The following is a 25070-nucleotide window of genomic DNA, read 5'->3' on the forward strand; positions in this document are numbered from 1 at the left end:
TGGCCATTGATGGCCGCAGAGACCGCCGCGATAGGGGTGTATTTGCCGTATAAGACGCACCGACTTTTTTCCCCCAGTTTTGGGGAAGTAAAAGTGCGTCTTATATGGCGAAAAATACGGTAGTTATAATTTTTTTATATAGTGAAATCAAGAAAAACCTGTATATATTGGGTATCATTGTAACCGTATGGACCTACAAAATAACTATATGGTGTCATTTTTACCGAAAAGTGCACTGCGTAGAATTGGAAGACCCCAACATTTACAAAATAACTTTTTTTTTCCCCAATTTTGGGGTGTTGCAGTGTAGGTAACGGGATCTGATGGAATTAACCCTGGGGGCAAGATGTTGTTAACCCCTAGTGTTCGTGACACCAGGATGTGGTTGTTTTAGTATAGGGCACCACCGACAACCAGCCCAAAAATGTCATGCAATGAATGAAGGTCCACAGCAAGGATTTGAAGCAACTTGAACTTCTACTTAGAATAGGTGGATAACAGTCATTACAATTAGGCAGATTCCACAGAGGTAATCGGGACACAGGGAACCTCTCAGGCTTGCTTGGACTTGTAGTTATTGTGATAAGGCAGCAGGTCACTGTGCTACTAGTATTACTTTAGCTGGGTAGTAGTCACTTGATTTGTAGAAGTAGTTTTGACTTACAGTTCAGAAGTGGCTGCTGGTGTTTAGGCTTTGGCCTAGCTGAGATGAACTTGGATAGTACAGGACCTTGTGCTTTCTTTAATGCCAGGAACTAAGAGAGTGCAGGAACAAGAGAGTGAATATACAGACTACTGCCCCTTATACACTAGGGGACTGGACTAAAGCCCATTGGTAGCTGGTTGCCTGGGGTACAACTTTATACAGATAATCATTCACAGCAAATGAACATAATAACCATACATGGCATTTTATAGAATATAACCTAGGGGAAAGCCCTGCAGGAGAGCCCTGTGGCACTGAAGGACTCTTCCTGAGGTGACTTAAGGACTGTACAGAACTAGGTTCTGTACCGGGACACCACATATACTACAGAGGGAGTTCTTTTCTTTTTTAATTTCTTTTCTGTCTGACTACAGTGCTCTCTGCTGGCACCTCTGTCCATGTCAGGAACTGTCCGGAGCAGGAGAGGTTTGCTACGGGGATTTGCTCCTACTCTGGACAGTTCCTGTCAACACAGAGCACTGTGGTCAGACAGAAAAGAAATTAAAAAAAGAAAAGAACTTCCTCTGTAGTATATAGCAGCTAAGTACTGGAAGTAGAGATAAGCGAAGTTACAGTACTTCGATTCTGCACAAACCTCGCGTCTCGGCGATTGCTGACTTTAGCCTGCATAAATTAGTTCAGCTTTCAGGTGCTCCGGTTGGCTGGAGACTCTCCTAGGACTGTGTCCACCTTTTCCAGCCACCGGAGCACCTGAAAGCTGAACTAATTTATGCAGGAAAAGTCATCAACTGCCGAGCCGAGAAGTTTGTGCAGAATCAAATTACTATAACTTCTTTCTTCTCTAACTGGACAGATTAAGATTTTTAAATAGAAGTCATTTATAAACCTGGCACCAGTTCATTTAAAAAAAAAAAAAATTTCCACCGTAGTACCCCTTTAACCTGTTGGGAACGGAGGGCGTACCTTTACGCCCTCCGCCCACTCCCTTTCTATAACGCTGGGCCACGACGTGTCGGGCCTGGCCTCTAACAACGGCCAGGACCCGTGGCTAATAGCAGTGCCTCGCAATTATCGCAGTGCCGCGCTCTATTAACCCTTTAGACGCAGCATTCAAATTTGAACGCTGCGTCTAAAATCAAAGTAAAAGATTGCCGGTTAGGTCAGGGGGCTGTTCGGGATCGCAGCATCCCAAACAGCTTGCAGGACAGCAAGAGGGTCCCTACCTTCCTCCTCACTGTCCAATCGCTAAATGACTGCTAAGTGCCTGAGATCCAGGCATGAGGGCATAATCATTGATCAATGGTTTCCTATGAGAAACCATTGATCAATGTAAAAGATCAGTGTGTGCAGTGTTACAGTCCCCTATGGCAGCTATAACATTGCAAAAAAAAGTGAAAAAAATTGTGAATAAAGATCATTTATGAAAGTTTGAATCACCCCCCTTTTCCCATTAAAAAAAACTGTGTAAATAAAAAGAAAATAAACATATGTGGTATCGCCGCGTGCGCAAATGTCTGAATTATAAAAATATATAATTAATTAAACCGCACGGTCAATGGCGTACGCGCAAAAAAATTCCAAAGTTCAAAATAGTGTATTTTTGGTCACTTTTTATATCATGTAAAAATTTATAAAAAGTGACCAAAAAGTCCTATCAATACATAAATGGTACCGCTAAAAACTTCAGATCACGGCACAAAAAATGAGCCCTCATACCGCCCCATACATGGAAAAATAAAAAAGTTATAGGGGTCAGAAGATGACAATTGTATACATTTTCCTGCATGTAGTTATGATTTTTTCCAGAAGTGCGACAAAATCAAACCTATAAAACTAGGCTATCATTTTAATCATATGGACCTACAGAATAAAGATAAGGTGTCATTTTTACCGAAAAATTTACTACGTAGAAACGGAAGCCCCCAAAAGTTATAAAATTGTGTTTTTTCTTCAATTTTGTCGCACAATGATTTTTTATTTATGGTTTCGCTGTAGATTTTTGGGTAAAATGACTGATGTCATTACAAAGTAGAATTGGTGGCGCAAAAAATAAGCCATCATATGGATTTTTAGGTGCAAAATCTAAAGGGTTCTGATTTTTAAAAGGTAAGGAGGAAAAAACGAAAGTGCAAAAATGGGAAAACCCTCCGTCCCCAAGGGGTTAAGGCAGTGCTGGAAAATAATGGAAGGGTCATTTGTTCAGTGTTGTCACATGAAAACTGGCTGAGCGCTAATACAAGACAGCGTTCCTAACTATTTGGAGCCATAGCACCAGTTTCTCGGCATGTCCAACCAGACTTGGGTTCCTCCAGGCTGCAGCTCCCATAGGCCTGGCCTAGCCTGTGTCTCACACTGGGAGCCTTTTCCTGAGAGACCAAGCCTTCTCCTCACAGAGGTTTCTCAGGTGGCTCCTAAGGCCATATTCACACGATGGAATTTCCGTGCAGAATTCCGCAGAAGAATTCTGCACAGACAATCTGCAGCAGCAGAGTCCATTTGATTTCAATTGGATTCTGCTGCACTGTTCACATGGCAGAATTTCTGCACCAGAAATATCAGATTCCGGCATCCGCAGAAAGAATAGTCATGTCTAGTCTTTCTGTAATGTCCACATGGAAATACATTGCCGTCTGTGAGACGGCGCATTTCTGAGCTGTCCTCCACTGTCGGTGGTATGTCCTGACAGCAAAAGGCTGTACTATAGCAGTACATGCACTTTATCATGTTACTGCACCTTATGCATTGCTGGTAGTTGTCATTTCCTGCTAGGAGTTGTACAGCTGCACCAGCTACAGAGCCAACACCGGCTGTAGCACAACATGTTGGGAGTACTAATCTTGGGTCCAATTCGTTTTTTGCCAAGCACATTCAGTGGCAATGAAGATGTATGTGCCACTCAGGAGCCAATACAGAAATCATAGGTCACCATAACTAAAAGAATAGGGTTTTAAAGAGTACCTCTCATCAAATAAACTTTTGATATATTTTAGATTAATGAATGTTGAATAACTTTCCAATAGCATGTTAATGAAAAATATGCTTCTTTCTTTTGTATTTTTCCCGATCAGTCCTGTCAGCAAGCATTTCTGACTCATGCTGGAGTCCTAAACACTCAGAGCTGCCAGCCTGCTTTGTTCACAGCCAAACAGGCTGTGAACAAAGCAGGCTGGCAGCTCTGAGTGTTCTCCTTTGTGAACAAAGCAGACTGGCAGCTCGTAGTGTTTAGGACTCCAGCATGAGTCTGAAATGCTTGCTGCCAGGACTGGTAGGGAGACCCCTAGTGGTCATTTCTTCAAAGTGGAAAATTAAATAGAAAGAAGCATATTTTTTTTAATAACATGCAATTGTAAAGTTATTCTGCATACATTAATCTATAATATATCAAAAGTTTTTTTGATGAGAGGTACCCTTTAACAATATATTTTTGGTCTTATAGGTGGGTTCATTTCTAAATAACTCTGTATAGGGGAAATAAGTTTTTTTGACTTGATAAAAAATATATTTTTGGCAGCTTGCAGCCACCACTAGAGGGGGCTAAGTGCATATGGATTTCTACAGCTAGTACTGAACTTAGGGAGCCATATAAATGAATATGCAGCCCGCTTTTCCTAGTGATAGCTGTAGTTATCATGAAAAGCAATTCTCTGCTGCACTCCCTTTAACCATAGGTCCTATAGCAGCTGCATGCCGTGCCTCCATAAAAGGTACATTCCTGATGCCATTCAAGAACTTAATGGCAGGATTATAAAATGAGGTATGTGGTGCAAAGCCAGGCTGCTGTTATGTTTCAGACTACATGAAGTGCTGTTATAATGTAGGTGTTACTTCCCAGCAGCTATACAACGCTTATCACTGAGTCTCCATCTATATAATTCCTCATATTTTATTGTAGGATCACCAGCGTAAATCAACACTTTACACTTCATTATGTGTTTAAAATGACATATGTGATTTTCGTAAATGTATCTAGAACAAAAGAGAGGCAGAGCTTCCCATAGGGCGGTATCGTTATAGGTATTTTGGAGCAGAGTCGTTAGATAAAAAACTCAAAAGGAAAACTGCTCACCTGGTGTTGTTGTGAGAAAGCCACAACAACTATATGCGCATGGGTCATTCAAGACCAAAGAAATGGTGGTGCTGCTTCCCCGGCGTCTGTATGGAGGAACTCCGACCGATGGATATCAGGATGGATGAACAAGAAAAAAAACGGTGCTAGTAGCGCAATCCACTGCAGAAGCTGTTTCAAGTAGGTAAACTTCTTTATTAAGCCGTGCAACAACGCGTTTCGAGGCCACAATGCCTCTTCATCAGGAAGAATGGCTTACTTCCTGGCTTACTTCCATTCTTCCTGATGAAGAGGCATTGTGGCCTCGAAACGCGTTGTTGCACGGCTTAATAAAGAAGTATACCTACTTGAAACAGCTTCTGCAGTGGATTGCGCTACTAGCACCGTTTTTTTTCTTGTTCATCCATCCTGATATGTGATTTTCGGGCTGAAAGATATGAGACACGTGTTCTATCCAGTACATAGAGCTCTGAAAATATGCAACAAATGCAAAGAAAAAACCGGGAGGGCTCAACCTAGTCAAATAGGGTGCACAATACACGTAGTAAGAAAAAGACATCACTGATAAACAGCAGCACACCCAACAATAGACAATTGATAATTTTATTAGTACAAATCAATAAAGAAGACAAATAGTTTGCACACACAGAGATTAATTCATATTTAAAGGGGTACTCCGGTGAAAACCTTTTTTCTTTTAAATCAACTGGTGGCAGAAAGTTAAACACATTTGTAAATTACTTCTATTAAAAAATCTTAATCCTTCCTGTACTTATTAGCTGCTGAATACTACAGAGGAAATTCTTTTCTTTTTGGAATGCTCTCTTCTCTGATGACATCACGAGCACAGTTCTCTCTGCTGACGTTATTATAATAATAACTCTTTATTTATTGTTGTCCTTAGTGGGATTTGAACCCAAGTCCCCAGCACTGCAAGGCAGCAGTGCTAACCACTGAGCCACCATGGTTGCTAAAATGGACAGAGATGTCAGCAGAGAGCACTGTGCTCGGGATGTCATCAGTGTTCCAAAAAGAAAAGAATTTCCTCTGTAGCATTCAGCAGCTAATAAGTACTGGAAGGATTAAGATTTTTTAATAGAATTAATTTACAAATATGTTTAACTGTCCGCCACCTGTTGATTTAAAAGAAAAAAGGTTTTCACCGGAGTACCCCTTTAACAAACACATTTAAAAACCATTAAACTCCTGGCTTGATAGAGCCAGTGCACAGCCTTGGGGAGGGGCCATGAACCCCCTTCACCCAAAGTGACACCCGTCCTCAATGATCAAATAGATGAGTCAATAAAAGCTAGATCTGTACATACAATATGGCAACATCAATATATAGGCAATGAGACTATATACCGTATGTAAACAATTACCGTATTTTTCGTCCTATAGGACGCACCGGCATATAAGACGCACCCAATTTTTAGGGGCAAAATCTAAAAAAATAAAGATTTTAAACCCAATAGTGGTCTTCAACCTGCGGACCTCCAGATGTTGCAAAACTACAACTCCCAGCATGCCCGGACAGCCGTTGGCTGTCCGGGCATGCTGGGAGTTGTAGTTTTGCAACATCTGGAGGTCCGCAGATTGATGACCACTGCATAGGAGGTAATACTCACGTGTCCCCGCCGCTCCGGACCCGTCACCACTGCCCTTGATGTCGCTCCATCGCTGTCGCCGTGTCCCCGTCGCTCTGGAACGTCTCTGCTGCTGGCCGGGTATCCTCGCTCTCCGTCGCCGCCATCACGTCGTTACACACGCCGACGCACGTACGCGACGACGTGATGACGAGGAAGGAGAGCGCCGGCCATACAGGGGATCCCTGAACGGAGAAGACACCGAGGAGGCAGGTAAGGTCCCCCCCCAGTGTCCTGTAAGCACTAAGCCGGCTATTCAGTCGGGCTGTTCGGGACCGCCGCGGTGAAATCGCGGCGGTCCCGAACAGCCCGACCGAACAGCCGGGTTAATGTTAACTCTGTCCACCACCATCCCCTCCAAGACATCCTGGCCGACGGCCGATCATACGTGATACCTATAGCCCTATAGCTGTTAAACAAGTAAATCTGGATGGTGAATATGATAAAATAACAAACCTCTCAAACTTCCTGCTGCTCCAGTCCCAATCCTTTCCTATTCCCCCACCAGTCTCACATTACATCAGGGAAGCCATACATACTTACATGTAGATTTTGGTGGGGGTCCCAATCTGACCTTTTGCACTGGGGCCCATGAGTCATTAGCTACACATATGGTAGTACACCCCCTCATAACCCTGTAGTAGCTCTTTATTAATATTGCACTGTTCTTACAATGTAACTGTCCATGTAAGGGCTCGATCACATTGGTGTTTGGAGCAACGTTTACAGAATATGTTCAATTGAGAGTAGTTGAGCGGAGAAAAAAAATACTCTAGGTATCCCTAATCCCTCTGTTCTGCTGTTCACTCATTCTGACATCCACTGCTCAGGAAGTGGCGTGTCCGAGGCAAGCACTGATCCCGCCCTCACTCACCATGCATTCTATTCCTCCCTGAGTCTGCTGTGCTGGGTTTCTTCATCCAATCACTGCAGGTGGCTCTGTAGCCATCTTCTCTCTGTTTTTAGAGAGAAGTCTAATAGGACAGGAGTGAGCATATAGGAGTGCTACTCCCACCCTCACTTCCTGGACTTTGTCCCTGGTGGTCTTTTTTTTTTATAAGCCATTATTACTATAAAAAGAAGCTAAATTACAAAAGTTAGTCACAAATTAGTCACAGCAGGAATAATTACTGCGGACCAATGATTGCTGGTCCGTGATAATTATTCCTGCTGTGACTAATTTGTGTTAGGATAAAATGCACCACTTTGCTGTTCTCACCTATGCCTGATGAAGCTGCTTATGCAGTGAAACACGTTGCATTCTGGGAAAATTAAACACCCTTGATTTTACCTACCGATTGCTGTCTGTATCCAGTGCCTCGTTGAGTCGGCATCCACTCTGAAGCTACCTCTACAATCTCGGCCACCTGAGCTTCTCTTTTAGCCCTCTCGGACTGGGCCGGTGGGACTGGGGGATGGGACTTCCCTGGCAAGGGAAAAAGGTGCTCCCTCATATATTGTATTAGTCCAGGCTCATTGCCAAACAACCCCTTTGGTAAAGGTAGGGACCGGGGATGTGCTGCAGACTTCTGGTCCTGGGGGGTTTGCTCTTGGCCAGGGGTAGAAGGAGGGGCGGAGAACGTGGCCTCAGCTGGGGTACTCACTTCTGACTCCTCGGTGTGAATTTCAGCCCAGGACCCCGAAGTCCAGTGGTGAGGGGACAGCCTCACCGGCAATGGTGCACAAGAATATGCCGGCATTCCCTCCTCCAGTGTTGGTGGCCAGTCTCCATTGTCCTTGGGCAACGGGACTTGGTAGCAGGCCTCTTTGGCCACGAGGGAGATGCGCTGTAAACGATCTGCCAGCCTGAAACATTTGCGCTGCGGCAACTTTCCGGACCTCCGGCACCATCTTGGGTACGGGTTAAAGGGGTACTCCGCCCCTAGACATCTTATCCCCTATCCTTTTGGATAGCGCGGTGCCGCAGCGGGGATCACGCGGTCCCGCTGCTGGGGATCCCCGGGATCCCCGCTGCGGCACCGCGCTATCATTACAGCACAGAGCGAGTTCGCTCTGTGCGTAATGACGGGCGATTCAGGGGACAGAGCAGCGTGACGTCATGGCTCCGCCCCTCGTGACATCACGGCTTGTCCCCTTAATGCAAGTATATGGCAGGGGGCGTGACGACCACCACGCCCCCTCCCATAGACTTGTATTGAAAGGGGTGGGCCGTGACGTCACAAGGGGCGGAGCCGTGATGGAACGCTGCTCCGTCCCCTGTATCGCCCGTCATTACGTGCAGAGCGAACTCTCTCTGTGCTGTAATGATAGCGGGGTGCCTCAGCGGCAATCCCGGGGGTCCACAGCAGTGGGACCGCGGCGATCTGACATCTTATCCCCTATCCTTTGGATAGGGGATAAGATGTCTAGGGGCAGAGTACCCCTTTAACATCTCCTTTACTGGGCCACCACATGTATATGAATAATTGCCATAGAAAGGAAGAGGGGGTGCAGTGCGCTTAAGGCTATGGTGTACTTTGAGGGATGGCAATGCCAATCTCCTTGACTACACCAAACGCTTAAAAACACTGAACTATCCTCCTCCTTTTTATGCTAACTTGGGATCTCTGTCTGTGATACTCAGTCCAACTTGGCTCCAGCCTCCACTCACCTTAATTGCTGAAGCTGGCTGCTAAGGCAAACTGACTGGCTGGCTACTGTGGCTGGCTGGTAGACGGGAAGGCTGTTGTGGAATAACACAGTCAGTATGTATATAAATAGTGGTCATAGAAAGGAAAAGGGGGTGCAATGCGTTAGAGGCTATGGTGTACTTCAATGGATGGCAATGCCAATCAGACTAACAACACCAACCCACATAAACACACGGAACCCCCTGCTTACTATGCCATTAGGCCAACTCAGATCCCCCCACCCCCAATGTATATCCCCTTCAGGAAATGTTTTTGTACTTTTGCTTTTTCCTCCTCTTCTAATAATCACAACACTTTCGATTTTAGACCTACACATTTGGCATGTGTCTCTTTAAGTGGTAATACCGCTGAAATGCTTTTGCTTAGCGATGGGAATCGGAGATCGTTATTTTTTCGTGACATATTGGACTTTATATTAATGGTAAAGCTTTGTTGATTCATGCAGCATTTTATGAGAAAAACGTCAAAATATTGTAAAAAATGTGAAAATTTCAGTTTGTTTTTTTTAAAATAATTTTCTGATGGCGTTCACTATATGGTAAACATTTTTATTTTGTGGTTTGGTACGATTATGGCGATACCCAATTTATATAGCTTTTTTATGTTCTTTTTCCCTTTTGTGTTGCCATGTTCTCACAGCCATAACTTTTTAATTTTTCATCCAACGTCACTGTGTGATGGCTTATGTTTTTTTGCAGGACAAGTTGTACTTTTTATTGGTATCATTATTGTGATTCATGCTACCTTTCTATCGTTTTCATTCTACGTTTTGTACCAAATTTTGCGGGGGTGTTGTTTTGTTGTTTCTTACGGTATTCACTATGCAGGCTAATTTTTTTTTTTTTCTACGTTTACCCCATTTACCGTGCGGTTTCATTATGTTATATTTGAACAGATCTGACATTTCCACATGCGGCGATACCAATACATATTTATGTTTATTTTTGTTTACATAATTTTATTTAAAAAATGTGAACTTTTATTACACCAGTGGCTTATTACATTTTTTTTTATTATTATTTTTTTTAAATGTTTTCACGGTGAAAAGCAGGTAGAAAATAATGACTGAAGGCGTCGGTTTCCCAGCAGCACTTAGGGGGAGATTTATCAAAACCTGTCTGGAGGAAAAGTTGCCCAGTTGCCCATAGCAACCAATCAGCTCGCTTCTTTCATTTTTAACAAGGCCTCTGCAAAATGAAAGAAGCGATCTGATTGGTTGCTATGGGCAACTGGGCAAGTTTTCCTTTGCACAGGTTTTGATAAATCTCCCCCTTAGTCTTTCTGGCGGGAACTGTAGTGAGGCAGACAGTCTGTCTCTGTATACATTCCCTTCACGTTTATGTTATACGGGGAGCGGATCCGGCTGGGAAATGTGAAATACTGGGCACTTCCGTATTCCAGCCAGACCCGGCCCCCATCTAATTTATTTGAATGAGCCGACTGGAGACAGATAGTGACTGGTTATCCAGTTTTGTGACCGGACTGAAAACCTTGGTATACTACAGTTTTCAGTCCAGTCACAAAACTGGATACAGTGCAAAAATGAGCCGACCAGAGTAACAAGCTGACTCCTATCATATACCGTATTTTTCGCCGTATAAGACGCACTTTTTCTTCCCCAAAACTGGGGGGAAAAAGTCGGTGCGTCTTATACGGCGAATAGACCCCTATCGCGGCGGTCCCTGCGGCCATCAACGTCCGGGACCCGCGGCTAATACAGGACATCACCGATCGCGGTGATGCCCTGTATTAACCCTTTAGACGCGGCGATTAAAGCTGACCGCCGCGTCTGAAGGGAAAGTGACACTAACCCGGCTGTTCAGTCGGGCTGTTCGGGACCGCCGCGGTGAAATCACGAACAGCCCGACTGAATAGCCGGGTTAGTGGTTACAGGACACCGGGAGGGACCTTACCTGCCTCCTCGGTGTCTTCTCCGTTCAGGGATCCCCTGTATGGCCGGCGCTCTCCTTTCTCGTCATCACGTCGTCACGTACGTGCGTTGGCGTGCGTAACGACGTGATGGCGGCGACGGAGAGCGAGGATACCCTGCCGGCAGCAGAGACGTTCCGGAGCGACGTGGGACACGGCGACAGCGATGAAGCGACATCCAGGGCAGCGGTGACGGGTCCGGAGCGGCGGGGACACGTGAGTATTACCTCCTATACCAGTGGTCTTCAATATGCAGACCTCCCGATGTTGCAAAACTACAACTCCCTGCATGCCCGGACAGCCAACGGCTGTCCGGGCATGCTGGGAGTTGTAGTTTTGCAACATCTGGAGGTCCGCAGGTTGAAGACCACTATTGGGTTCAAAATCTTTATTTTTTTAAAGATTTTGCACCTATAAATTGGGTGCGTCTTATACGCCGGTGCGTCCTATAGGGCGAAAAATACGGTAACTCATATCTCTGACTGTGCCATCATATAGAGAGCGGTGAAGGGCAGGTAGAAAATAGCAACTAGTCCATTCATAAGCCGCACATTTTACCTGTTTTTTTTTTTTTTTTTGCCCTCTGCTTGGCTGAGGCCTCTTAGATTTATTACAGAAATAGCACAGCAGCACAGAGTATTTCTGGAGAGAACTGTAGTCAGGCAGACTTTCTGCTTCACTACAGTCCCTGCTAGAAATACTCTGTGCTGCTGGGAAGCCTACTCCATCTTCTACCTGCCTTTCGCCGCCCCCTACATGATGGTACAGTCAGAGATACTTCACATATAACTTATAAGTCAGACTGTGCCATCATGTAGGGGGCGGCGAAAGGCAGGTAGAAGATACATACAACTATACAATTCATAAACCACCCACATGACCAGGCTACCCTGTTTTTGGGTCCATGCAGATGCCGACTGAGGCTGGGTTCACACCACGTTTTCTTAAATACGGTTCCCGTATACGGTTTGGAGGAGGGGGGCGGGGCTTAATCGCGGCGCCTGCACTCAGCCGTATTCGGGAACCGTATTTAATGCAAGTCTATGAGCCGACTGGAGTGAACCGCAGCCTCTGGTCTACCACGTTTTTGCCTGCGGTCGGGAAACCGCATACGGCCGAAAACTAAGCCGACCGGAGGCTGCGGTTCACTCCGGTCGGCTCATAGACTTGCATTAAATATGGTTCCCGAATACGGCTGAGTGCAGGCGCCGCGATTTAGCCCCGCCCCCCTCCTCCAAACCGTATACGGGAACCGTATTTAAGAAAACGTGGTGTGAACCCAGCCTAAGAAAGCCAACAGAGAGATGGGGGCACTGGTCTTCGGCAACAGCACAGTGAACTCCGGCGCTGCCATGCTTGGACGTGAGATTCACATCACTGTGGGGGCGCAACCTAAGTGCCTCTCCCAGGCGCTTAGCGGAATAAGGGTAACAGCTCCGGGCCGCGCAGCGGAGCTGCACAGACATAGCGGCCGTGGCGGGCCCTTTCCCTGTGATGGCCCCAGCAATTTAAAAAAATAAATAAATAAATATTTAGATTTTATATGAGAGGCGGTGGATGGCGGGCCCATTTCCCGGCCGGGCCTTCGGACAATGTCCGAATTGACCGGCTGATCAGTCCGCCCCTGGTTCTGAGGCTGGTCGAGCGCACCACCATAACTGTAATGCGCAGCCGCCTCCAAACCTTATTGCACACACAGTGCTGCGGCAGGGAAAGAAAGCCCTGCGTGTCTGCTCATAGCGCATACGCAGTGTATTTCCCACCGACTGGCAGATTTCTCGCATCGCAAAATACTCTGTGTATGTGTTGTGTGCGTGACCCTACCCATAATGTATATTTAAAGGGGTATTCCGGTGAAAAACTATTTTTTTCAACTGGCTCCAGAAAGTCAAACAGATTTGTAAATTATTTCTTTAAAAAAAAAAAAAAATATATATATATATATATATATATATATATATATATATATATATATATCTTAATCCTACCAGTACTTATCAGCTGCTGAAGTTGAGTTTTTCTTTTCTGTCTGACAACAGTGCTCTCTGCTGACACCCCTGTCCGGAGCAGGAGAGGTTTGCTATAGGTATTTGCTCCTACTCTGGACAGTTCCTGAGACAGACAGAGATGTCAGCAGAGAGCACTGTGGTCAGACAGAAAAGAACAATATATAACAATATATTTATATTTTTTATTTGAAAATGAATTTTTCTTTCCACAATCTTTTTACTAAGGGATATTTGGATGGGGTCATCTTGTAAATATGCATGCATATGTATATATGGTTATATTTATTATTAATTATTATATATTGGTGGTTGGTATCGGGATCACTTTTGAAATCACTATTCATATATCTGTAGACATTAGTATTATAAATTGCAGTTATTTGCATTTTTTTATTTATCTTTTTATTTTATTGATCACTTTTGGATTTGGTATCCCAAAATATATATATATATATATATATATATATATATATATATATATATTTATATATGTGTAGAGTGAATTTATATAAGTTTATCAATATCTATGGAAATGTTTATTTATTTATATATAAATAAAGGGGTATGGATTAGATTACACTATTATTACACTATTATTTAGGTGGGTATTAACTTCTTTCTTAACTAAAAAATATTTATTTATTTTTTTCATATACACGTATATTTTCTACTTTATATTTTTATACTTTATATTTTAAATTTTTTATTTATCTACCTATACTTTTTATTTATTATTTATTTGTTATTACTTATTTTTTATATATATATTTTTTTATTATTTTTCATTTTTCTCATTTTCTTATTTATTTTTCAGTTGTCGTATAGGTATTTGTTTTTGCTTTATTGGTATGTTGATAAATGTCCCTCCTTCTTTGGAATTTTTATTCTCCCAACCAGTACATATCATTAACTTTTCTTATATCTCTGTTGATATTTACTTGAATTGTCCCGTTGTGTGGTCCGGTGTATGGGAGGCGTGATAGGATGTTCAGTAGTGTGACGCCCATACTCGGAGTTATTGAGTACTGTGTTTATTTATGCTCGTTGCTAGGGATATGTGATCACATGACTACCCACGTGTCCTAATAGAGACACGTGAGTTGTCGCATCACATGCTGCGCTTAATGCGCAGCATAGTGATGTACTGTATTGAGGCATAGGATGGGCGGATGTGACATAATATTTCATGCGGTCACGTGACCCGTGTGGTCACGTGAGTCGTTATGGCGCTACGGGTCATACCGGAAGCTGATACAGAGGACGGAAGTCCACGCCAGCTGTCTGGATTGGGAGACGGGAGACTGACACACACCTGAGTGGTATGTAATTACTAATAAGTATATATATAAAAAGAGGCATATGGCAGTTATTCACAATACCCCTGAGGAAGTCACAGTGTGACGGAACGCGTACATAATTGGTGTGCGCTTTTTTGCAGTGGTTACTAGTGTTGGCTTAGATTGTGTTTTTCAATTACTGACTAGCAGCACCCATAGGATTCTTATGAATAGGTTGAGCCCTCCTCTATACATTTTTTTCAGAGAAAAGAACAACTCAACTTCAGCAGCTGAAAAGTACTGGTAGGATTAAGATTTTTTATTTTTTTTCAATAGAAGTAATTTACAAATCTGTTTAACTTTCTGGAACCAGCTGATATGAAAAAAAAAATTCCACCGGAGTACCCCTTTAAGGTGCCAAAAGGTGAAACAACCTCCAGTGCACTTGTTTGTTAAATGTTGAATGCTATTACTCTTTTATGGTGCTTGTGTCATAGCAACGGCTTGTTATATTGTTTGTGTTTGTTGGCTTTCACTTCTCATAAAGAAATCTAAATAGTAAAGTATGAATAGTTATACAAGTTGGTCGCTTGTATAACAAACTGAAAGTACGTGGCGATTACGTGATTTGATGACAGGAAAATCCGTCCCAGCCTGTCCATAGCTTGGCGCCTAGAAACTTTTACAAACTTATTTTTTAGGCCCACCTGCATGCAACTTTGTAGCCAATATAATGGTATTATTATAAATAATTGCTTAAAGGGGTATTCCGCCCCTGGACATCTTATCCACTATCCAAAGGATAGGGGATAAGATGTCAGATCGCCACGGTCCCGCTGCTGGGGACCCCTGGGATCCCCGCTGTGGCACCGCGCTCTCATTACAGCACAGAGCGAGTTCGCTCTGCACGTAATGATGGCGGTACAGGGGCCGGAGCATCGTTACGTCATGGCTCCGCCCCTCGTGATGTCACGGCCCGTCCCTTTCAATACAAGTCTATGGGAGGGGGCGTGGCGGTCATCACGCCCCCTCCCATAGACTTGCATTAAGGGGATGGGCCGTGATGTCACGAGGGGCGGCGCCATGACGTCACGCTGCTCCGTCCCCCGTATCGCCCGTCATTACGCACAGAGCGAACTCGCTCTGTGCTGTAATGATAGCGCGGTGCTGCAGCTGGGATCCCGGGGGTCCCCAGCAGCGGGACCGCGGCGATCTGACATCTTATCCCCTATCCTTTGGATAGGGGATAAGATGTCTAGGGGCAGAATACCCCTTTAGAGGGGTACTCCCGTGGAAACCTTTTTTTTTTTTTTTTTTTTAAATCAACTGGTGCCAGAAAGTTAAACCGATTTGTAAATCACTTCTATTAAAAAAAATCTTAATCCTTCCAGTACTTTTTAGGGGCTGTATCCTAAAGGGAAATCCAAAAAAGAAATGCATTTCCTCTGATGTCATGACCACAGTGCTCTCTGCTGTCCATTTTAGGAACTGTCCAGAGCAGCATATGTTTGCTATGGGGATTTTCTCCTGCTCTGGACAGTTCCTAAAATGGACAGCAGAGGTCAGCAGAGAGCACTGTGGTCATGACATCAGAGGAAATGCATTTCTTTTTTGGATTTCTCTTTAGTATACAGCCCGTAAAAAGTACTGGAAGGATTAAGATTTTTTTAATAGAAGTGACTTACAAATCTGTTTAACTTTCTGGCACCAGTTGATTTAAAAAAAAAAAAAAAAAAAGTTTGCCACGGGAGTGCCCCTTTAAAGGGGTATTGGCATCTTATTTTGTTGTGGCATATCACTAGGAGAGTGTTTCCCAACCAGGATGCCTCCAGCTGTTGCGAAACTACAACTCCCAGCATGCCCGGACAGCCAAAGGCTGTCCGGGCATGCTGGGAGTTGTAGTTTCGCAACAGCTGGAGGCACCCTGGTTGGGAAACACTGCACTAGGATATGGAAAAAACATTATGATCAGTGGGGGTCTGAACCTGGGACCCCTGACAGTCATAAGAATAAAGGGACTCATATCCTTTTGTGTATATTGTGAGTTCAGTGGCACGCTGATGCACACACAGTATGTTCACACTTGTTTTTACACACAAAACTTTTGTTAGTTTTTTTTATTTGTTTGCTTTTTGCTGCAGAAATTTGCAAACCAGGCATTTGTTTGTTTTACGCCTCAAAAAGCATTATACATCTGTTTATTTCCTCATTGAATTCGTAGAAAAAACACCTGACAGTTCACCTGTAGTTTAATTTTACAGCCCTTATTATACCAGCCATAAAAAATGAGCGCAAGGTACATGTTGTGGGTTGTTTTGCATCTGAAAACATCAGTTTCTGCACCATGGTGGGAGATTTATCAAAACCTGTCCAGAGGAAAATTTGGGGAGTTGCCCATAGCAACCAATCAGATCGCTTCTTTCAGTTTTAACAAGGCCTCTGCAAAATGAAAGCAGCGATCTGATTGGTTGCTATGGGCAACTCAGCAAGTTTTCTTCTGGACAGGTTTTGATAAATCTCCCCCAATCTCTGTAAAAAAAAACATTGAAAAACACCGGAGACCCCTCCCCCCTCCCCCACAAAAGGCTACATAAAACACTCCAAAAAAAGTTCATAAAGATACTCTAGAATAGTTAAAAAAAAAAAAAAGCGCTTTAAATTTGAGGCCTCTTTTTTATATGAAATAAGAGGATTTTTGATCCCTAGAATTCAATGTGTGAACATTGGGGGATTGTTACGCCGAGCGCTCCGGGTCCCAGCTCCTCCCCGGAGCGCTCACGGCGTTCTTCTGCGTACAGCGCCCCGGTCAGACCCGCTGACCGGGAGCGCTGCACTGCTATCACCGGCGGGGATGCGATCCGCGTAGCCGTCTCCTCACCTGCCCCGTCCTCCTGCTGTTCTGTCCCGGCACGCGGGGCCCCGCTCTCTAGGGCACGCGCGCGTGCCGGCTCTCTGAAATTTAAAGGGCCAGTGCACCATTAATTGGTGCCTGGCCCAATCAGTACCTACACCTGCAAAACATATAAAACCCACTTCCCCTTCCTGTCCTTGCCGGATCTTGTTGCCCTAGTGCCCTGAGAAAGCGTTTTGTGAATCCGAAGCCTGTTTATCCAGACCCTTGCAGTGACCCCTGACTACGAACCATTGCTGCCTGCCCTGACCTTCTGCTACGTCCGACCTTGCTCTTGCCTTGTCCCTGTGTACCGCGCCTGTCTCAGCTGTCAGTGGGGTTGAGTCGCTACCGGGTGGAACGACCTGGGGGTTACCTGCCGCTGCAAGTCCATCCCGCTTTGCGGCCGGGCTCTGGTGAAAACCAGTAACCCCTTAGATTCCGTTCCCCTGGTACGGCCCACGCCATCACCTCACTTACACAGAGGATCCACCACCAGTGTCCTCTCTGCATACCAGTCCGGATCCTGAAAGGGATATTTATCAAAACCTGTGAAGAGGAAAAGTGGAGTAGTTGCCCATAGCAGAGCGGGAGAGGTTTGCTATGGGGATTTGCTCCTGCTCTTGATAGTTCCTGGGACAGACAGAGGTGTCAGCAGAGAGCACTGTGGTCAGACAGAAAAGAAATTTAGAAAGAAAAGAACTTCCTGTGGAGCATACAGCAGCTGATAAGTACTGGAAGGATTACGATTTTTTAATAGAAGTAATTTACAGAACTGTTTTACGTTGATTGACATTAAAAAAAATCGTTTTTTCACTGGAGTACCCCTTTAATAAGGATTTGGACTAGCACTGATCTCATTATCATGCTCATAGCAATGCATTTAATTACTAAGACCAGTATTTTCCAACCAGGGTGCCTCCAGCTGTTACAAAACTACAACTCCCTGCCAGGATAGCCAAAGACTTTATTTGTTTTGTCTTTTTGCCACAGTAATGGATTTGAGTTGTACCTGGCTGTCGGTGTGGTTTGGCATTAAGGTTGTGTAATGGACCACTGGTTTTGCCTTTGTGTGTCTGCATTCTCGGTCCTGCTTGGTTGATGTAGCCGGCATTTGCTTTTGGTCTGCTGCTAAACTGCTCTGGTCTTTTGTCTTTCATCTTATTGTGTTGTCCCATATTTGTGGTTCTTGCTGCTTTGTGGTTTTCATTAATCAGCTTGTAAGTATTACAACTCCTATCAGGCAGCGGTGTGGGGAGAAAAAGGACACTTCTCCGGTGCTTGCTGGATGTAACTCCGTAATGGTGATTCCAGACTTTAGAGTGGTAGAAGTAAAATAGCGTTTTATTTGTACAAACTGGGATGACAACGCGTTTCGAGGGGGACAGCATCCCTCTTGCTCAGGAACATCCAGCAAGCGCTGGAGAAGTGTCCTTTTTCTCTCCACACCGCCACAGGTTGTGGTCCTCTACAGTTCTATGACCATCCCAGGATTCCGGGTATAGACGGACACGGGCTGCTGCTGCTATCCACGCCCAATACCCCCCCGGGTGAATTTCGATGTTGTGCCCGAAGCGAAACACAACAAGGTGAGCAGTTTATTTGCACACTTACACACTCTTGCAGACAAGAGATAAAGGCACAAGGTGCGCCGGTCTATGTCCCTTTTTTTTCCTATATAAAGTTGCAACTCCTATCACCCTCCTCCTGCAAGTTCTGCTCCTCCTATCTATTGCAGTTATCCTCAGTGAGTAGTCGCTCACTCATCCTGCAAGTACTACTACTACGCCTATCTACTGCCGTCATTCTGGTGAGTAGTTAGTCATTATTTCTGACTTTCATATCAGCTTATATTTATTTCTCGCATGAATATTGATGGGTCTTCTAACCTGCCCAACCATACGTCCATACGGCATCATTAGAATCTGCTATATGGCTAGGTTTCCACTTGCCTTTTTTCTGGTGTTTTTTCCACACAAAAAAATAACTCCAGAAAAAAAAAACGTAACTGCTTTTTCCTGTGTTTTTTTTCTCCAGTGTGTGGAAGCACCTAATTTTCACCCTTTGGCAGTTTTTCCATTGTCTTTAGGGTACCACTCTGTGGGTCGGATGCAGATTGCCCAGCCCACGGAGTGTAAGGAGCTAAGAAGGGATGCAGAGCATCACTACTTGACTCCGCCGGCCGTATGGTATACATCGGGGCATAGTGCAAAAACACAGTGCGGCAGTGTTGGAGTCTTTTTGGTATTTTTTAAGAAAAAACCTAGTCTAAGGGAAGTCTAGTTCTGCAGCTCAGCGACCTGGGGTCATATACCTATAAGGGCACGTTCCCACTTGGCATATTTCACGATGCGCAAAATCTGCAGCAGCGGGAAATACACTGCGTATCCCTCGCTCACCACACACACAAGGCTTTCCGGCGGCAGCCCTGTGTGTGCAGTGAGTTTTGGAGGCGGGGCCGTGTGACGGTGTGACTGTGATGCGTGGCTCCGCCTCCAAAACTCACTGCACACATAGGACTGCCGGAAAGCCTTGTGTGTGTGGTGAGCGAGGGATACGCAGCGTATTTCCCGCTGCTGCTGCAGATTTTGTGCAGCGTGAAATATGCTGCATATACGCCAAGTGAGAACGTGCCCTTGCAGTGTTTTCCAACCAGGGATGTGCACATACATTTTTTTTTTTTGGGGGGGGGGGGGGGGGCAGGGGGTTATGTAGAAATAAAGGGCACCTCTCATTAAAAAATGTTTGTTAAAACCTTATTACAAAATTTCTGAGGTAAGGGACCTCGTGCAGTCATGTCAGCTGAATGGGACCCCACAGAGGTCCCAATCAGTGAGGGTATTATAGGGTAGGTACTTTAAAAGGACAGGGGCTCAAGCCCCCTTTTGAGTCTGTGTGCACATCCCTGCCTTTAGGTGTTGCAAAACTACAACTTCCAGCATGCCCGGACAGCCTCTGGCTGTCCGGGCATGCTGGGAGTTGTAGTTTTGCAACACCTGGAGGCACCCTGGTTGGGAAACACTGACCTGTAAGATATAAAACTGGCGTGTAACTAATAGAGTGCCCCCTAGATGGTGCCATCGCAGTAACCTACTATCATTGACCGAAGAATGACCCACAAAGCCAAATTATCTTTTTTTTTTTTTTTTTAAGTTTAATCAATGATTATGTCACCCGTCCTCTCATTAGGAATATTGTTGTCATTGTCGTCTGTCTGTAGCCTTTAATTCGGAGGAATGCTGCATGTCTGTCACCCCACAGTAACTCTTTGTTTTCTCAGATAAACTTACAGGGAGTGCCCCGAAGCTAATGACAAGGTAAGAGCTGGCAGACTGCCCTGCCGCAACCTTAAACTGAAACTCTGGGAAAGCAGCGCTACCCGAAAAACAATGCGAAAGAGAAACCCCGATCAGGTCCCTATTCACTCCCTGACGCTTCTTGGAAGAGTGGCATTGTGAAATCTGAATAGAGATCAGGTGAAAGACAAAGAGCCAAAGGCAGAACTGGGACTTTCTAACCTGCTCTCCGGTAAAACTCCCTCCTCCTGTTCTGTCAGTCAGGCTTTTACCTTTTCCATCACGTGAAGACAGAGCGATGTGGCCTCTCAGCACCTAAGGACAATGTCATTGTCTTGGCTCGGCTGCCTGTGATCCACCTGAACTCTACTGAAGGTGCATGTACCGTGCCATTGAACCCCTGCCAGGATGTACCACTCATCGGCGCTACCCCTCACCCTTCTCTCAAGCTTCACGGCTGATCTGGCCAATAGTGGCACCCAGACGGTGCTGACAGGTAAGATGGTGAATGTCATTTCATGGCTATTCTTCGCTTTATATAACTTTGATACAGGGGTCAAGTCCTGGGAAAGAAAGTGTGGGAACTCGCCCTAGATTTCCACTCAAGGGCTGCTACTGCTCATGGGAACGGTGTTCCTGCTGTTGAAAAAGTGCAGGAACTCAGTTCCTATGCGTTCCTGCAGGACTTGAGCTCTGCTTTGATATATCTTTCTTATTATACGGTGGCCATAGCTCCCCCCCCCCCCCCCCCCCCCCAATGATAACTCTTCTCATCCCAAAAAAAAACAAAAAAAAGTATACGGAGAGATAACTTTCCGACCACAGGGAATCTGTTTAATTCGGCTATTTATTATCAGATAGACTAGGTTTCCCATTTTTCCATACATTTTTTTTTATTAATTTTGGTTATGCAGTTTTTGTAGTGTGTTTTATTTTATTTTGTTTTATTTATTTATTAAATGATTGGTTATAGTCTTGGCGTTTTTTTATCCCTGTGTCTTCATCGTGCAATTATTTAATCATGTGACTCAAAGATTTCCATTGAAGAAATGGGGGTATTAAAGGGGTACTCCACTGGAAAACATTTTCTTTTAAATCAACTGATGCCAGAAAGTTATACAGATTTGTAAATTACTTCTATTAAGAAATCTTTATCCTTCCAGTACTTATCAGATGCTGAATACTACAGTGGAAGTTCTTTTCTTTTTGAATTTCCTTTCTGTCTGACCACAGGGCTCTCTGTTGACACCTTTGTCCATCTCAGGAACTGTCCAGAGCAGGAGAGGTTTGAAATGGGGATTTGCTCCTGATCTGGACAGTTCCTGACATGGACAGAGGTGTCAGCAGAGAGCACTGTGGTCAGACAGAAATGAACAACTCAAATTCCTCTGTAGTATACAGCAGCTGATAAGTACTGGAAGGATTAGGATTTTTAAATAGAAGTAATTTATAAATCTGTTTAACCTTCTGGCACCAGTTGATTTAAAAACATATGTTTTTGAGTAGAGTACCCCTTTAACCCCAGTGCTTAACCCACTTAGCGTATGTTTTGGGGTTTGTTTGTTTTTTGCTCCCAGGAGAGCAGACAACAAGATTCTGTCCAAAAAAATTCCACGTTGAATTTTGAAAAACTTCCACTGAGCCCAAGACCACCGAAAAATGCCAAAGATGAGTGAAAGGACACCGAAAGAAAAAAGGAAACTTAGCCATATGGTTTAACATAGAGATCGCAGAGAAGAACTGTCATGGGGGCACAGGATCATCGAACAGTGAAGTGTCCGCACCAGCTCCAGCTCTTACCTGTCTTGCCAAAACCAGCCTATGTATGGAGAAAACCATCTCCAGGTTGTCTCAGGAGCTGGATGTAGAGCTGACCCTAGATCAGTGTTTTCCAACCAGGGTGCCTCCAGCAGTTGCAGAACTACAACTTCCAGGATGGGAAACCCTGCCCTGGATTATAGTTAGTGATCCATCAATTGTATGATGCTTAAGTGTGTCTGTCCCCGTTTTTTTATCCCAGTTTCGGTTCCGTTCTTACAGGCTGTAAACGGATTAAAAACGGTTTAAAAAAAATCCCATTCACGTCAATGGGATTTTTTTTTTACAATCCGTTTACATCCGTTTGTACCCGTCTGCACTCATTTCCGTTTTTTGGACGGCAGAAAAAACGGCACATGCGGTATTTTTTATTCCGTCAAAAAACGGATACAGTAAATTTAACATTGAAGTCTATGGAAAACGGATGAGCCTTTATTGTCATCCGTTTGATCCGTTTTCACTTCTGAGCATGCTCAGAACAAAAAAAAAATTCTTATGGTTTATTAACTGAACAATAACGGATACAAACGGTTAACATCCGTTTGCATCCTTTATTGTCCGTTTCTTTTTAAAGTCCATTTTTATATTTGATGGGAGAAGAACGGGACGGGTCTAGACAGCCGTGTGAACGCAGCCTAATACTAATAATTACCGTATTTTTCGCCGTATAAGACGCACTTTTTCTTCCCCAAAACTGGGGGGGAAAAGTCGGTGCGTCTTATACGGCGAATACACCCCTATCGCGGCGGTCCCTGCGGCCATCAACGGCCGGGACCCGCGGCTAATACAGGACATCACCAATCGCGGTGATGCCCTGTATTAACCCTTCAGACGCGCCGATCAAAGCTGACCGCCGCGTCTGAAGGGAAAGTGACACAAACTCGGCTGCTCAGTCGGGCTGTTCGGGACCGCCGCAGTGAAATCGCCCGAACAGCCCGACTGAATAGCCGAGTTAGTGCTTACAGGACACCGGGAGGGACCTTACCTGCCTCCTCGGTGTCTTCTCCGTTCAGGGATCCCCTGTATGGCCGGCGCTCTCCTTCCTCGTCATCACGTCGTTGCGTACGTGCGTCGGCGTGCGTAACGACGTGATGACGGCGACGGAGAGCGAGGATACCCGGCCGGCAGCAGAGACGTTCCGGAGCGACGGGGACACGGCGACAGCGATGGAGCGACATCCAGGGCAGCGGTGACGGGTCCGGAGCGGCGGGGACACGTGAGTATTACCTCCTATGTAGCGGTCTTCAATCTGCGGACCTCCAGATGTTGCAAAACTACAACTCCCAGCATGCCCGGACAGCCGTTGGCTGTCCGGGCATGCTGGGAGTTGTAGTTTTGCAAAATCTGGAGGTCCGCAGGTTGAAGACCACTATTGGGTTCAAAATCTTTATTTTTTTAGGTTTTGCACCTATAAATTGGGTGCGTCTTATACGCCGGTGCGTCCTATAGGACGAAAAATACGGTATATATATATGGAATTACACTAATTCTGACCAGTGAAAACCTGGTATTGGTCGGAAATGTTTAGAATGATTTGCTTGGTTGTTTGCCCAACAAAAATGCATTTGTTTTTATAATATGTTTTTAGTATTTTTTATGCTTACTTCAACTATTCAATGTATAGTTAAGAGAAGATGTAAAATGTACCAATTTGTTAAAGGGGTACTCCGGTGTAAAACTTTTTTTTTTAATATAATCAACAGGTGCCAGAAAGTTAATCTTAATCCTTCCAGTACATATTAGCTGCTGAATACTACAGAGGAAATTCTTTTCTTTTTGGAACACAGTGCTCTCTGCTGACATCTCTGTCCATTTTAGGAACTATTCAGAGCAGCATATGTTTTCTGTGGGAATTTTCTCCTACTCTGGACAGTTCCTAAAATGGACAGAGATGTCAGCAGAGAGCACTGTGCTTGTGATGTCAGCAGAGAGCTCTGTGTTTCAAAAAGAAAATAATTTCCTCTGTAGTATTCAGCAGCTAATAAGTACTGGAAGGATTATGATTTTTTGAATCAAAGTAAGGTACAAATCTGTTTAACTTTCTGGCACCAGTTGATTAAAAAAAAAAGTTTTCCGCCGGAGTACCCCTTTAAGGACCATTAGAGTATACATTCATGTCACCCCTGAGGTGGCTGATACAGACATTTGTGATATCATGCCAATATGGTCACTATAATAAATAGAACAAATAAAATATTCCACACTTTCTATTTCTGGGTATATTGAGGTAGAAATACTGATCTATCTATCTATCTCATATCTATCTAGCTCATATCTATCTATATCTATCTATCTATCTATCTATCTCATTATCTATCTATCTGTATATCTATCTATCTTTCCCAAACACTCTTGTCTATACACTGCTGTTTTGCAGGTGCAGTAGGCGTCACAGTGTATCAGGGCTCTGAGTTGTTACGTGCCGTCCTCCGGTGTAAGGCTGGGTTCACACTACGTTTTCTCCCATACGGGAGCGCATACGGCAGGGGGGAGCTAAAACCTCGCGCTCCCGTATGCCTTCATATGCGCTCCCGTATGTCATTCATTTCAATGAGCCGGAGTGAAACGTTCGGTCGGCTCATTTTTGCTCCGTATGCGCTTTTACAACCGGACCTAAAACTGTGGTCAACCACGGTTTGAGGTCCGGTTGTAAAAGCGCATACGGCGCAAAAATGAGCCGACCGGACCGAACGTTTCACTCCGGCCGGCTCATTGAAATTAATTACATACGGGAGCGCATAGAAAGGCATGCGGGAGCGCGAGGTTTTAGCTCCCCCCTGCCGTATGCGCTCCCGTATGGGAGAAAACGTAGTGTGAACCC

General features: G+C 44.6%; 1 protein-coding gene across 5 annotated transcripts in view; it reads left to right on the top strand.

Annotated features, from left to right (window-relative positions):
* The window catches only part of LOC130294416 (ETS homologous factor-like), a 59157-nt gene that overhangs the window by 3255 nt on the left and 30832 nt on the right, over nucleotides 1-25070 (top strand). The window contains exons 2-4 of one of the 5 annotated variants that reach the window (XM_056544153.1): nucleotides 18874-18945; nucleotides 20416-20452; nucleotides 20692-20927. In XM_056544153.1, coding sequence (XP_056400128.1) covers nucleotides 20840-20927 — 88 coding nt within the window. In that variant the 5' untranslated portion in view covers nucleotides 18874-18945; nucleotides 20416-20452; nucleotides 20692-20839. Of the gene's footprint in view, nucleotides 1-18664; nucleotides 18725-18873; nucleotides 18946-20415; nucleotides 20928-25070 lie in introns of those variants that run through there. The other 4 variants (XM_056544155.1, XM_056544151.1, XM_056544154.1 and 1 more) reach the window with 4 other exon arrangements.

This window comes from Hyla sarda, chromosome 10 (assembly GCF_029499605.1).
Source record: "Hyla sarda isolate aHylSar1 chromosome 10, aHylSar1.hap1, whole genome shotgun sequence".
Taxonomy (NCBI): domain Eukaryota; kingdom Metazoa; phylum Chordata; class Amphibia; order Anura; family Hylidae; genus Hyla; species Hyla sarda.